Below are 16,659 nucleotides of genomic sequence, written 5' to 3' on the forward strand. Positions count from 1 at the left end.
GCAAATAAAATTAAGAAAAAAACAAATAATTATGGTACAAATAAAAAAATGTAACATTAATAAAAAATATAAAAGACTAAAGTATATAGAATATTAACATAACATTATCTAATTAGTTTAGAGAACATAACATTAACACAGTGAAGACTAACATTTATAAATTTACAGGACATGCAAAACTTTAAGTGAACATGAAAAAAAATGTAACTAAATGTTAATCATTAATTTATTTATTTTTTTATCGTAGGGTTCAGGCAATAGACTCTTTTTTTGACGAAGAAAGTACTTGCATTAAATCAAATCATTTGAAAGTACATCATACAAGAAGTTGGGAGGATCAATATCTCATTCTTGTGAGCCTGACATAGAACGAGACACCCTTGCTAACAAGTGGGCGACTTCATTCGCAGACCTAGGTACAAAACGTACTAGCACATTTTCAAAGTGCTTAAATAATTCAATACAATCAGTAACAATGGAATGAAAGTATGAGCGTCCGACACTACCATTGCATGCATCAGCCAATAGCTTTGAATTAGTTTCAAAGATACAGTTTGTGAATCCATGAGTTTTCATCCAGGACAATACTTTTTTGAGGCTTAACGCCTCTGCTTCCCGTGCTGACCACGACCCCCTCGGCTGCTTACACATAGCCTTCTTAAACATACCTGTCTCATCCCGAATCACTCCTCCAACTCCAATAAAACCTGCATCCATGAATACAGCTGCATCAATGTTAATCTTCACCCAATGCTGTTGCGGTTTCTGCCATCTTTTGACATTTGATCTTGCTGCTGCAGTGTTAATTCTGGTGCTCTCCAATTGAGCTGTCTTTCAACTTACCAACAGGTCGATGCTGAACTGATTGTCCAAAAAAAGGAGGTCTAAATTCGGTTCCACACCCAATTATTTCGTCGATTCCATAAACTCCAGCACTGAAGCACTAATAGGGCACATTTCTCCTTTGAGTCATTACTGAATAATCTCTTCAAAAAGTCCAGAATCGTCTCGTGTGGTAATGTTTGATCCCACAGTGACATACCTGAAGTCTCCCATACTTCTTTCGCGAATTGGCACTCAAACAAAATATGCTTAGAAGTTTCAGATTCTACCTGGCACCAAGAGCATTTACTATCGACATTCACTCTTTTTTCAATCAATGCTGTAGCAGTTGGCAAACAAGCTCTGCATGTCCTCCATAAGAAAAAAATGAATCTTTGCAGGTAGTTCAAGACTCCATAACTTCTTCCAGAAGACCGCGTCTGGTGTATTCCATTCCCCAACCAATTGACGGTAGCAACTACGAACTGTAAATTCCCCTTTTCCATCAAACAACCACGTCCAGTCATCCTTTGTGTCTCGTAAAGGCAAGTGAACATTCTGTATAAGCTGAATATCCCTTTCATTAAATAAGTCTTTTAGTATCGCATCATCCCATTTCTTTTCCTGTACATCCAGTAAGTCACAGACCTTTATGTGCTCCAATTCAATAGGCATGGGCGTTGTAAGGTACCCATTTTCATTGCATGGAAGCCAAGGGATCTTCCACACTGATGTATCTGTACCCGTGCCAATACTCATCCTGCATCCTTGTTGAATAACTTCCTGAGCCGCTATAATACTTCGCCACATGTAACTGGGGTTGTCGCCCAGTTTTGCAGTCAAGAAATCCGTATTTGGGAAGTATTTTGCTTTCATAATACTCGTCACCAATGGATTTGAGTTATTTAAAAAATGCCACCCTTGCTTTGCTAACATGGCAATATTGAACTGGTGTAAATTCTTAAAGCCCAGCCCACTTGCTTCTTTAACCATACAAAGCTTATCCCAACTCATCCACCGTACTCCTTTACTGTCTCTACCATTACCCCAACAGTAACCATTCATCTGTCTTTGGATTTTAGTACATATCTCTATGGAATAATCAAGAGATTCATCCAAAAGTTAGGAATTGATTGGGCTGCAGATTTCAGCAACGTATACTTACCAGCCTTGGAAATTGACTGATATTGCCAGTTCTGTAATTTCTGACGCACTCGGTCGGTTAGGAAGTTAAACACCTCACACTTTCTTCTCCCTACTGCCATTGGTAGTCCCAAGTACTTACCTGGTGTTTCACTTTCTTGGACCTCTAGTATACCACAAATACTTGCTCGAGTCTCTATGCTTGTGTTTGGGCTAAATATGATCGTGGATTTGTTGAAGTTCACCGCCTGACCAGATAAACTTTCATATCTGTTTATTATTTATTTCATCACCCTTGCCTCTGTTTCGACTGCCTTAAAGAAGAAGTAACAATCGTCCGCGAATAGGAGATGAGACACAGCAGGTGCTCTCCTAGCGATGCTACATCCATGTAACAAGCCCATCTCTTCATTTCGTTTAATAATGGAACTAAGTCCCTCAACACACAAGATATAGAGGTATGGGGAAATAGGATCCCCTTGCCGAATTCCTTGTTGGGGTATTACTTCTCCAAATATCGTTCCCTACTGTATGAAACTGTATGTAACTGTCTGAATACACACCATGAGTCGTTGAATCCAAACTTCGTGGAAGCCGAATTTGTTAAGCATCCCTTCAATAAAATTCCACTCTAGTCTAGCCTTCGAGACATCAATCTTTAAGCCAGCTACTCCATTCCTTCCTTGCGTTCGACGCTTAATATAATGGTTTACTTCAAATGCAATCAAAGCATTATTTGTTAAGAGTTGACCTTCTATAAACGCACTCTGGTTTGCTGATATCAACATTGGCAAGCATATTTTCATACGGTTCGCAAGCACCTTGGACAAAATTCTGAATAAGACACTACACAATGAAATGGGCCGCAATTCAGTCATCTTCTGGGGCTGTTTAACCTTTAGAATTAAGCACACTATAGTGCGATTTACTTCCTGTTTTAATTCACCTGTTTCTAAGAACCGTTGGCAGAATTCAACCACATCTTTCTCCGCTACACTCCAGTAAGCCTGTTAAAAACACGGGTTCAACCCATCGTATCCTGGTGCCTTCTCAGCATGCATAAAAAATATAGCTGCTTTCACTTCATCATTTAAGATAGGCGCCAGTAGCTGTGTGTTGTGGGCGTCTGATACTCGGTTGACTCGTTCATTCTCCAATAAAAAACCTGCTACCCCCGAAGATTTAAATAAGTCACAGAAGTACCCTGTAATAATCTCCTGTATCCCTTGCATACTATCAACCCATTCCCCGTCACTGTTTTTCAATCTCACTACCTGATTATTTCTTCGCCGCCCTGACGCAAAATTATGAAAAAATCGAGTGTTCTGGTCCCCCTCCCTTAACCAAAACTGTTTTGACCTTTGCTTCCAGTAAATTTCTTGACGTTCTAATAATTTCAAAAACTCCTCCCTGGCTTCATTATATGCCTGCACACCCACAGAGTCTCGTCTTGCTCGAAATTTTCTCATAGCATATCTACAATTTTTTATTTTGCTATTTAGTTCCTTCGATTTACCTCCTCCCCATTCTTCAAGTTTCAACGAGCAGTATTCTATTTTTTCCAAGATAGTCATAGAATCATTCGTAGACCAACTATCCTTTACTAAGTTCATACATTCAGCATCTCGAATCCAGACATTCTCAAAACGAAATCTCCTGGTTTTTTGTACATACACTTGCATATTTAATTGAAGGAATAGAGGCAAATGGTCTGATGTAGATATCTCAAGTACTTGAACCTCTGCATTAGGAAATATCTGCTTCCATTGCTGGTTTGCAAACCCCCTGTCTAAACGTTCTTGAAGCCAACCTGGTTTTCCTCTAGATTTTTCCCAAGTGTATTGGCTTTCAGTAAATCCCAGATCCTCAAGCCCACATTCTAATATCGTTTGACTAAACCCATCTAGTAAAAATCGTGGATGTGGTCTCCCTCCCAACTTCTCAAAATCGAATAGCATATCATTAAAATCTCCTAGAATACTCCAAGGCAACTCAGACCTCGACTCAAGATCCCGAAGCATGTCCCATGATTCTTGTCTTCTCCATCGTTCTGAGCAACCATAAAAGCCCGTGTATCGCCATCTACCAACTTGTTCACACTTAACTTCAAAATCTATGTAGTGATTACAACTTCCCTTGATTTCAACCGCTTCTGTATTTTTCCATAACAGCGCCAAACCCCCTCCATGCCCATGAGCATCAACACTAAAAGAACCCGCAAATGAATTGTTTTACAAAAAGCTTCAATTTTATTTTATCGAACCAATGTTTCTTATAAAAAGACTAAGTTGGGCTTATATTTTTGGATAATTTCCTTAAGAAACCTAACTGTGCGTGGATTGCCCAGTCCACGACAGTTCCACCCTAGTAGACTCATAATTCTCGGCGGGCCTGATCGACAGAGCCCGCCCCATTCAAGTTTTTTGAAACATTTGGATCTTCAGGTTTGTTTATTTGAAAAAGCCCATCAGTTTGCATGTTAATTGGCCCAGTTTCATCTACTAGCACATCATTAGCTGTTCTGCGCCTTTTTGGGTCAATCACGTAAGTTTCGTTCCCATGAATTCCTCCATGCACGTCTATCCCATAAAAATTTTTCCCGCCAATATCCCTTGAATCCTGATTTCGTGCTGTAACCGTGATCCGTGCATTATCTTCCTGGATTTTCAGCTACAGACTTCCCATCACCCGTGAATCTCGCAGTCGTCTGTTCCATCCCTTCTCCGTCTACCGGTGTTTTTAACTTTCCGGCAGTTTCCTCCCAGTTACTCCTCCCCTCTCCATTCCTCAACCATCTCGATCCAGCACCAGTTTTGACATTCTTATTTGGTGCTCTTAACTACGTACCATATGGTCGTTCCAATTCCTTATCCAAATTTGCATACACCACATTACAATCCCTCTCTGAATGCCCTATTTTGCCACATACAAAACAGAAAGTACCAAGTCGTTCATATTTAAAGTTGATCCAACTCCAATCTCCCCCTTCCCGTTTGATTTTCATCCACCGCCGAAGTGGTTTACATACATTTATTCGAACCATGATGCGATAATACGATTTCCAAAGGCCATTCAAGTTCGCCGGATCCGACTTTACGAAGGCTTCAATAGTATTAGCAAGACTCTGTAATATTGGTTCCGAGACAAAACCTTTTGGAACGTCATAGACTTGCACCCATATATCAATCTCATTCAGTGGTACCGTCTTTGGATCTTCATCTCCTTCAATCTGTTTGTACACTAGCATTCCTTGTTCAAACGACCATGGTCCACCCTCCACAATTTTCTGCACATCCAGGGGATGATAGAACACAAAAGAATATCGCATATCTCCCAGATCATGGATTTCAACTCCCTCTTTTGGTCGCCATATTGATGCTAAGACATTCTGCATTGCATTGAAATTGATATTTTTTTCCGTAAGGAAACGCCCAATTAAGACATAAGCATCCCTGGGTTTCACAGCTTCAATATTTCCTACGATCAATCCTCCCTCCTCATCATCCTCAAGTGTTAACTTTTCATATAGATCACTTAACGTTGTTTGTTGATTATCCATCGGCTAACTATTTGAAATAAACACAAATGCCAAAGCAGATGGCGGAAGCTAAAATGAATAAAAGACTTGCTACGTGAACAAGAAAATAAAACTCTCATACAGAGAGAAAATAATTTTACAGCTTATTGCAACAAGAAGCCAAACTAGTTAAGGTTGTGGCAGAGGTACTCTTAATCAAGCTAAACCGTATTTAAGTCACAGAACATAATTACAAATTCTAAGTCAAAGAGCATAATCATAATTTTTTTTCAGTGTGACCAATTAAATTTAAAGAACATCATTAACAAAAAGAACACATAACACAAAAATTTACCGAAGGAGCATGCAATAAAAAATAAAATGTAACTAAATGTTAGCCATTATATTTATTATATGTGAAAAGAACACATATTTAAATTATTAAAATAAATTGATGTTGCATATATGTTATAAAACTATACAAAAAGAGTATGAATAAAAAAAATGAAAAAACAAAGTTAAAAAAACACAAAATAAGACTAAAAAATAATTAACTACAAAGAATAAAAAATAACTCAGGTGTTTGGTAAATTTTTTTTACAGAACACGTTGTTTTAGAAACAAATGAAAATTATAAAAAAATGATTGACACATAATAGTAGCAAAGAAAATACCACATATAAAAAATTAAGTAATATAAAAATAATTACGCAATATCTAAAAAATCAAAAGAAAACATAAAATACATAATTCTAATAAAAAATATATATTTAATATACACAAAATAATCTTAATTAAGAACAAATTAATATTTTATGGAAAAACAAATTAAAGAATACAAAATATTGAAACATGCTAAAAAGTAGAAGAAAGAAACAAACAAATTTCATAGAAGTTACCAAATTAAACAACATGAACTTAAATTTTTTAAAAATTTAACGGCTTAAAGGTACAAGGCTTACCAACTTATCCAATAAATACGGTTATCCCCTGAATTTGACCCCAAGGTAAGGATAATAAAATTCTTAATTAATTAAGGATAAGTATGTAACATAATAAAATCTAATTTAAAAGTAATTTGGTAAATTCACTTTTAAAAAAAAACAGATACCTACATCAAACTTTCAATATAAAGTATAGAAAGGAAACATTGAAAATTTATTCCATAGGGTAGATGGTTTTTTAAATGATATACTCAACTTTTATTACTTAGTTATCCTTATTTACTTTTTATATAATTAAATCCAAAACATTAACAATATGCACTCCTAATAAGTTTGTATAAGTTAGTTGGTACAATTATATAAAAAATTAATTTAGCTTACCATCTGATTTAAACAATACTTTCACTACCTTGGTGTTCATTTATGATGGGACGGTCAAATTAGAAACTTTTATACATTTCTCATAATTGATGAGGATTAAACTTATTAACTAAACCTAAATTTAAAAAAAACTAAAAATATGATGGTACGAGGCCCGTCCTAAATAAGGGTCTCCTGTAAGGCTAAACATATTGGGCCGGAGAACAATATATTTTATACATCACTTTAAAAGCCTCATCGATGGTAGAGGATCATCATGTGGATGATCAAATGTTATCCTATAGCCCCAAGTTATTGGGCTTTGCCTGTATACAGCAATTGAACGGTTTTGAAAATGGTACTGCATGGCTTTTATTGACTAGACAAAGGTGGTAAGATGATGTAGGGATATGTACCAAAGAGAGGGCGGTGCAGTGGCTAAGATAATGGTTCTTTTTTGACAGAGTTCAAGGGACCTGAATTTAACTATCAAAAAACACGAAGTGTATGGATGTAGCTGCAGATGGATGTACAAATTTTAGTTCCCTTTTGACTGCTATCGGCATCAGAGACAGTGGCTTAAATATATTGCGATGCACGGATTTTTGTTAATATTTATTTTTTTTATTTTTTTATATTATAATTTTAAAATATTTATATAAATATATGATAATTATAAATTTATAATTAAATTATAAGATAACCTTTGATCGTAGTTTGATAAAATAAGTAAATTATATCTAGTAGTTTAACAATTTAGTAGTGGGTTAAATGACATTTGGGTCATTCAACTGATCGGAAACTTGCAGTTGGGTCATCCTACTCAAAAAACTTTGAATCACATCATTTTAATCTTAAAACTTTTCATCCAGGTCATCCACCATTACATTCCGTTAAAAACTTAACAGAATGCTGACTAAACTTGATAACTTGGCTTAAATAAATCTATCATGGCATGTACAGTCAGATGAAGTGGCGTTTTATTCACTCAACTGGCTCAAAATTTAAAATTTGGTCATCAAACTAAAGATATTTTCATTCAAATCACTGACCATTACGTTCATTAAAATCTGGGAAATAAAATCCCGAACGAAGAGCTCTCCTACAACCACTCTTTTCTCTCATAAAAATTTTTGGAACATACAAATGCAATAAATAAATGTATCAATATGTTGTTCAGTTCTCATATTAAAGTCGTTACAAAACTCAAAATTTCTCAAAAAAAATCAAAAATTTGAAAATTGCTCTCAAAATTTTTATTAGGATTTTATTTCAAAATCCCAAAATTGTTCTATAATGACTTGTTACGTAATTTTATGATGGGACTAGTATGTTTGCACGATATTCTCTTATCATAAATATATTTTTTAACAGTTATTTATTTTAAATAACTTTTAATAACCCGTTCAACTCAATTCAAACGGATCCAAACCAACGAACAAATGGTAGGGTTGGATTGCATTTTTTTATGTGTCGTGTTATAAAATTTCAAACTTTGGGCCGGGTTGCTAAATTACATTTAACGTGGCCAACCCGACCCATGTGCACCCCTAATTTCTGTGAGTAAAATCATTGGTGATAATCTGTGTATTTGTTGTAAAGAGGTGTGATATGAGGGCCCTTAACGTTGTTGTTAGAGACTTGTTCGTTTGGTTTTCTTTTCAATTTTTAATGGACATAATGGCTAGCGGTATAAATGAAAGTTTTTTTTTTTAGTTTTATGACCAAATTGCAAGTTTCAAGCCAGTCGAGTGACCAAAATACCGCACCAGCTGACTGTACATGTCACGGTGAATTTATTTAAGCCAAGTCACCAAACTTAATTAACATTCCGTCAAGTTTTTAACGGAATATAATGGCGAGTGACCTGGATGAAAATTTTTAAGAGTAAAATGATGTAACCGAAAGCTTTTTGAGTTGGTGACCCAACTGCAAGTTTTCGCTCAGTTGAGTGACCAAAATGTCATTTAACCCATTTAGTAATTTAGCATATATAACATTATTCATTTTATTTTTTAATAATAGGATAAATTGTGGTTGTAGTTTAGTATGATAAGTAGATTATGTCTAGTAATTTAACAATATAGTAGTTTAACAGATATGTTACGCTATTTATTTATTATTTTAATAACCAAAATTAAAGGATAACCATTGAATCAAATTATACCCCATTCCGGTTATTATAGTACAGTATATATTAAATGGGACATATGCGTCTGGTTTCAACAGACGCGGATGGAGGAGTCGTATTAGCTCTAAGACATACGCGTCTCTTATTAACAGACGCTAATATGTCTTAAACGTCTGGCGACAGATATATCAAGTGTTGGACAGACACATAAAATTTACTTTTATACGACTGTTTATACTGAGCAGACGCATAAAGTTTCTTATGTCATTTTGGAACAAACATTAATGATGCACACAAGCCGTATATAATATGCTTTATGCATCTATTATCATCAAACAACCACATAATTTACAGGATTTAAAAAAAACAGCCATATTTTAGCCTACGACATGCTTTTCACAATATACTTCTAAAGAAACTTGGAACAAGAACATTCAAAATTGAAAATCAATAAATACATTTTTATATAAGATAAAAAATATTCAACATTAATTAGCTACCGTCTACACTTGATATATAAAATGAATATAACAACCAACTACAAAAAACTAAACATGCCAGTAGCCAACTTTCAACTTCACTATATCAAAATCAACATCTGTTTAGCAGCCATCAACAACCATGAAACACAATTTCCACCACACATCGAACAAACCTGAACATTATTAAAATGCACAATTTAACTCAAAATAATCAAATCTGAGCTACATTTGAAGTAACAAGATACGTCATCTAAAAAATAAAAGATAAGAACAAATGCAATTCTGTACCCCACGTCTCATCCAAAATGAGATCTCGTGAGATTTTTATATCTAGGAATTCCTCGAAGCAGCTTCCAACAACTGTCTCGGGAACTAATTTTTGAATGCAACTTAACATCACAATCACGTTTTCCTCGATATATATGAATCTAAAAATCATTATTACAGTAACTTTCTTAATCACAAGTCAATTTTATACAACTACTATCATTATACAAAAAAATTGAATCAAGTATCATTCAGTATACTTAACTGCATCTTAGCTTTTTGAATTAATAAATAAATATGTTAAAGTAGATTTCCACATATTTTCATAAAATTTGAGGATTAAAGTGAACTACATCAAACACAAGTTGTGAACCATATTTTAATTATGCCAATTTTTCAACAGTATTTCTCAACGTTGGTACCTCCCTATAGAAAGTAGCTCCATTTTAAGATCCCAATCCCTCAGTGTATCCTCACTTAGTTTATCAATGATGGTACCTCTCTATCAAAACAAGAAAATGTCATGCTACAATAATAATTCTATAGGTGTATTATGAAAGGAAAAAGTTCACACCTCTGGATAATGTAGAAGTCTTAGGGGAGTGTTATCAGTGAATGTGATGAGGTCTCTAAACTATTCGTCATAGATCTCCATTGCAGAGAACTTTAAATTAAAATCTCCTTCTGTGTGCTACAAAAAAAACCATATATGTCATACAAATTAACCGAGACACTGTAATATTGGATGCACCATGCAGAACTAAAACTGTGTAATAAAAAAGATGCACTCGACTTTAATTACCTTTTGTATATAGTAATATATATCAGATATAGTATAGTTTGTAATGCCAAACATTTTTCCGCTACTAGTTTGTCCATATGCAAAAACCCTGGTTGCAGCACACATCATTATTAAAAAAATCAATTATATATTTGAAAAAAACTTAAGATAATATAAACTAAAGAAATAATAAAATATAATAGAGAGATGTTATATTGGTGTAATTGCCTCATCAAAGAACTCATCAAATTTTGAGATCTTGTCTCTCTAGTCTCCTCTGTAAAATATGCAACCTTAATCCCACATATACACACTCAATGTTAAAGTATGCAACATGTATGCTCAACAATGTTCAATGCGTCAATATAAGATACTATTGCTCGAGACGTGATCATTCCTTAAAAGGTCATGATAAGAACATCAATGTCAATATAAGGTTATAAAAGACATTAAGATAATGGAAAGAAGCCAATTAACTATTGACAAAAACTATCATTAATAATTCAGAAATGTCGATAATAACTTTTTCAATTTTCGAACCTAAAGTTTGTAGTCAAGAGTATGACAATCATCCAGTGTTCCAAAACTAATTGGTCGGCAGCTTTTTTTTTCTTCAGAAGATCTTCCTAGTAGTTTATGTACTATTTCGTTTGTCACTAGTAAATTTTTTACTTGACTTTATATCTACGCCCATTCCAATTATTATGTCTGATTATTAGTTATAGTGTGACTAGGATTTCACCAACGATAACCTGCTAATAATTCCAATGATTATTAAAAAAAATCATAATTAATCTATACTTACATGCTATTTATCTAACAAAACAAAACGCATATCTTCCTGCAAAACAGAGTACATGTCACAACAGAATATATACTATATTTACTGTAGACTCCAAGCAGCAAAAAATGGTGGAGAATTATGGTATACATTCTCAACAAGGCAAGAAGGAAAGAAGGATATTGCATTAAATTTGATGCCAGAGGTAAAATCTTATACATGGAAAGAAATGGAAAATCAATACAAGACATCAGTTAAATTCATTACTCATTAATTGCACTTAATAAAAAGAAAATATAATCCTAAAGTCTAGGAAATGCTGGTGTGAGTTAGACTGTCAGCTGGTCATCCAAGTATAAGACACATTGTGTTATATATTGTGCACTTGTGATATGGCTCCCAAAACCATGTAAATCACTCTATTTTTTTTACTAAATACATATTATAAATGCTGCAAAAAAAGAATGAAAAATAGAAAACATGACAATGATCTGTATATATATTATCTAATATTTAAATCAAGAAATCAATCGAAAAATACATAAGCAATTAAAAAAGAAATGATATTATAATGATATGAATGAACTAGTAATAACAACTAGCTAGTTATGGCTAGTAATGCCTATAATAATCGTAAAGCCACGGGGTGGCAGAGCAAAGTGGCCACACGGTAGAGCAAAATGCGGCTGCATTGGGGGTACAAGGAAAAAGTACGGTACGTTATAAAAGTAATGCTTTGACGCTTTACTTACTATAACGAAAACATCAGTCAGGTAGCTAACCAAAAATATTGGAAGCTGTAGACATTTATTTAAATCATGTTTTCATGATATAAAAATAAGGGATGCATTTAGCGTTCATCTGCCTAATATAAATTTATAAAAAAATTTAAGTTTTGAAAAGGCGGAGAGAACATGAACTATTTGGATTCTGTTTAATCATTTGTGTGAATGCTACAATATGTAAAACTTTGTGCAAGTTTCAAATATTTATCCAGTTAGAAATATGTTGTGAACTTGATGATAAATTAAACAAAATATCTTAATAGATTTAACTTAGTGAATTTTGTAACACTCGATGGATAATCAAATATAGTACCGACGAATGATTTAATATAGTCCCGACGGATGACAAGCTAACATCCACCGGGTAGGTAGCTTATGTAACAAATAAGTATTGTAGCACATTTCTGTAAACAACTTTGTATAGATTCTATAGGAGTATATGAGTCATGTTGACTACTAGTGGATATGCATAATATGTTGATTAATTGTAAATATGAGATGTCTTGTAATTATGTATAAGTGAAATGGAGTCAAGTGACAAATAGTTACCCGACGGATGATCAACAAAGCTACCTGACGGATGATTAACAAAGCTACCTGACGGATGATCAACAAACTTCCCGACGATTGACAAACATATACGCAACGGATGATCAACTTCAAATATCTGTTGACAGTGACAACACAGTCACATGCGTCAGGTATTTGCAAAAGGAATGTGGCAGCCTGTTAAGCAGGAATTTGAGAACAAAGAAGCATTACCATTTCCATGCAATTGTGAAGATATTCAAAGATGCTGGAATAGATTAGTGAAGCAGCATGGTATGTTTTGTTTTATTATCTTGTCTTATTGTCATGTAAACTTGGTGATATATAAACCAAGTGTAGCTAGTAGAACATTCAACTAAGCAAACACATTTTAAAGAGAGATAGAAAAAGCTGTACTTGTCAATAATTTCTCTGTAGTTTGTTTGTTCTACTTGTAAAGCAGTTGTGAGCCATTTTAAGCTACACAGAGTTCTCAAACTGATATATATATATATCTCTGGTGGATACATTCAAATCCACCAGAAAGTTTTAAAAGCTTGTATTTTTATTACTTTGTGTTTTGATTTATATAATTCTTTCATTGCGCACTCTGCAAATCAAACAATTATATATATTCAGTTAGAACGGTTTTTAAAATCTTGAAAAAGTAGCCAGAATTATATTCAACCCCCCTTCTGTAATTCTTGTTGTATTGTTAGGGAATAACAATTGGTATCAGAGCAAGCTCTTGAAGTACAAAGAGTGTAAAGATCACAACAAATAACAAGATGAACAAGAAGGAAGTTGGAGTCAAAATTCCATTTTTGGACAGAGATAATTATCACCACTGGAAGGTAAAAATGCACCTACATCTTCTTTCCCAAGATGAGGCCTATGTGGATTGCATAGAGAGAGGTCCTCATGTACCAATGAGAGCTGCAACTGGCAATGAACCATCTGTTCCCAAATCTAGGCATGAATGGTCAGATCCTGACATTGAGCAAGTCAGGAAAGATAAGAAGGCCATGAATATTTTGTTCAATGGAGTTGATGGTGATATGTTTGATAACATCATTAACTGTAAAATAGCCAAAGAGGTTTGGGACACAATCCAGATTATTTGTGATGGTACTGAGCAACTAAAAAAGAACAAGATGTAGCTACTGATTCAGTAATATGAGCATTTCCACTGTGAAGAAAGTGAGTCTCTCACTGATATTTTTTAGTAGATTTTAAAAGTTACTAAATGCTCTGAAGTTACATGGAAGAGTCTATCAAACAAAAGACTCTGACCTCAAGTTCCTTAGATCTCTTCCAAAAGAGTAGAATCCAAAGACAGTTTCATTGAGAAATTCTCAGGATTACAAGGAGTTTACCTTGGAGAGACTGTATGGCATCCCAAAAACTTATGAGCTCAAAATTGAGTAAGATGAGAGGATGGAGAAAGGAAAGAAGAAATGAGGGTCCATAACACTGGTTGCTGAGTTAGAGAAAGAGAAAGAGATGAAGGTAGAAGCTGTTGAGTCTACATCAAAGGTCTGTGAAAGTAAGGGTAAAGGGCCGATAGCTGAAAATGAAGATCAGTTGAGTCAATATGACATGGATGATATTGATGAGCATTTAGCATTCCTATCCAGAAGATTTGCCAAGCTCAAGTTTAAAAAAATTTTGGAGCAACCAAGCCAAGTAGAAACATGGTGGATAAATCCAAATTCAAATGTTTCAAATGTAACTTGGCAGGGCATTTTGCTAATGAGTGTAAAAAGTCAGATTTCAGCAAGAAGAAGTTTGAGCCTGTTGATTATAAACAGAAATATTTTGAGTTGCTCAAGCAAAAGGAAAGGGCTTTCATTACACAAGAAAATGACCGGGAAGCTGATGGATTGGATGAAGATGAAGAAACAAGCTATGTCAACCTAGCCCTGATGGCCAAGTCTGATGAAACAGAAACAAGTTCTTCAAGTTATCAGGTAATCACCACTAACCTAGCACATTTATGTAATATACATGAATAATAATAATAATAATAATAATAATAATAATAGAAATAAAAATAGAATAATAATTGAACCTGCATTAGATCTGTAGCTATTTAATATTCATTAGTCTGTAGTAGTATAAAAATAAGAAAACCCGTGTTATATTTAATTCTCACAAATTAAATAACCCTAGCACAAAAAAAGTTTGGGGGAGAGAGTGGCGCGCAGACCAAGGAATAAAAGAAAAGAACTGGAGCATATGATTCCTTTTTCTTCCTTCCCTTGCTTTGCCATGAGGTACCTTGTCCATTATTTATTAGTTGTCCGTTATCACACTTACTTTGATCCTATATAAGGTCTCAGGTTGTATTTACATGATTTTGCACAATTATTTTTGTTTGATTTGATAACTTTGTTAAATTATTTATTCTATTATAATTAATTTATTTGTAGTCATTAATATACTAACATAACCGTATATGTATATGGTACGATCATGTGTATGTATACAAGATCTGGTTTTGTAAGTCTAAGTTATGAATATGGTCCAAACTTTGTTATAGCTTACAAAGTCATTATTCTCGTAATTGGATTAACATTCTAAATATTGGGTTAATAGTTTAAGACTTGATATTTAATTTTTAGTTTTAGTGTTTAACATGTTTAACACTTTGGCTTGCCACGTTAAAAAGAAAAAGTACAATTACATATACCCTATAGGTGGGTCTTTTAATTCTTTATATATATTTAAATTGTGATCTTTAAGTTTAATAAACTAATTTATTTATGTACTCGGGGAATTGTAATTTATTTATCAAGATTACATATAGTTTTTTACTGATAAACGAGATGTCTTTAAAGATTAGGGAAATTATTTGATTAATTATTAATTATATGTTAACTTGTTATTTAAGTTATAATTTTATATGTGCTAGTTATAAATTAAGTCATGATTTAATAATAATGTCGGAGTCGGTTGCATCCAAGAACTATGTACTCTTGTCTTCATTTCCTTTATTATTATTTATTACTATGATAATAAATTAAATTATTATTTTAAAATTATTGTTAAATAACATATTTAAGTATAGATAGTATAATGACTTATGTGAATTGAAATTGTATGGTGTAAATATTAAATAATAGCGTGATAGAGTCCATAATAATAATTTAGAATATTTAAAAAAAAGGTCTGGTTTAAGAGTAAGTAAAAAAAATATATAGAGAGTTAAATAAATATATGTGTCTAATAATAAATTATAATTCTGTTATTAGATCGGGAGCCTAAAATTAGCCAAGCGGTTGCAGATTTTGTTAAGATTTGTAGTTGCTACATTCGAGGTACGGATTCTGTTCGCCTTTCTATTCAGCATTACTCCTCTTGTCCATTATATTTATTTGATTCATTATGTTCTACTTTCTGTTCATTCCGTTAATATCTGCTTTGACCGTTTTAACTTCCGGAAATTGTTTTAAAATTTGATTTTGAAAATTTAGATATCTGTTTATGCGGTTTTCAAAAATTATTTATGACACCCACCTGCTTTGGAAATTTGTATCATTTGTCTCAGGTGGGTTTAAATTTTACGAGAATATTTATTTTGAACCCTTAGTGTGATTTAGGGTATACCGAGTTAACCAGCTGTAGGGGTACTACATCCATGTCATTGCGGCACCAGTGACATGACACTTCCGTGACAGTGTGATTGGTCACGGCGTATCCTTCTGTTAGCTCTTAGGAGGAGCTTTTGCGTATTTGATATTTGTTTCAGGATACGTGGGTGCACCCATAGTTTGATTTGTGATTTGATTTATGGTGACGTTGTATATGCCGTACACGTTATCCATTCTGTTGCACACATTAGGTACCCTATGATGTGTGTATTTGTATATGTTCTGATCTTGGTATGAAATATCCTAGCCCCTCGTTGTCTTAGCCTTACTTATTTTTAAAATTGGTGATTTAAATATAAATTGCAGATTATTTATTTCCGATCTCTTAATTTAGAAACTGTATTCCAAATCCGTACTGGTCATTTGGCTCATGCCGTATTCTTTTTCTGACAGATGCTTAGGGGGATCTGGGACCATGTGATGGAGAGTTTTCCTTTATTTCGTTCTTAGGATTGCAGACTTCTA

The 16,659-nt window shown here is 33.7% G+C and overlaps 1 protein-coding gene across 1 annotated transcript; it reads right to left on the reverse strand.

Moving 5' to 3' along the window:
- Positions 1-345: 345 nt before the first annotated feature.
- On the reverse strand, positions 346-1,056 carry LOC141673924 (uncharacterized). Its single transcript, XM_074480652.1, has 3 exons — positions 1,043-1,056; positions 844-935; positions 346-707 (listed from the first exon to the last, which is right to left on the reverse strand). Exons 1-3 carry the CDS (start codon positions 1,054-1,056, stop codon positions 346-348), a joined length of 468 nt encoding a protein of 155 aa, XP_074336753.1.
- Positions 1,057-16,659: the final 15,603 nt, after the last annotated feature.

The sequence above is a fragment of the Apium graveolens genome, chromosome 7 (assembly GCF_009905375.1).
Source record: "Apium graveolens cultivar Ventura chromosome 7, ASM990537v1, whole genome shotgun sequence".
Lineage (NCBI taxonomy): Eukaryota > Viridiplantae > Streptophyta > Magnoliopsida > Apiales > Apiaceae > Apium > Apium graveolens.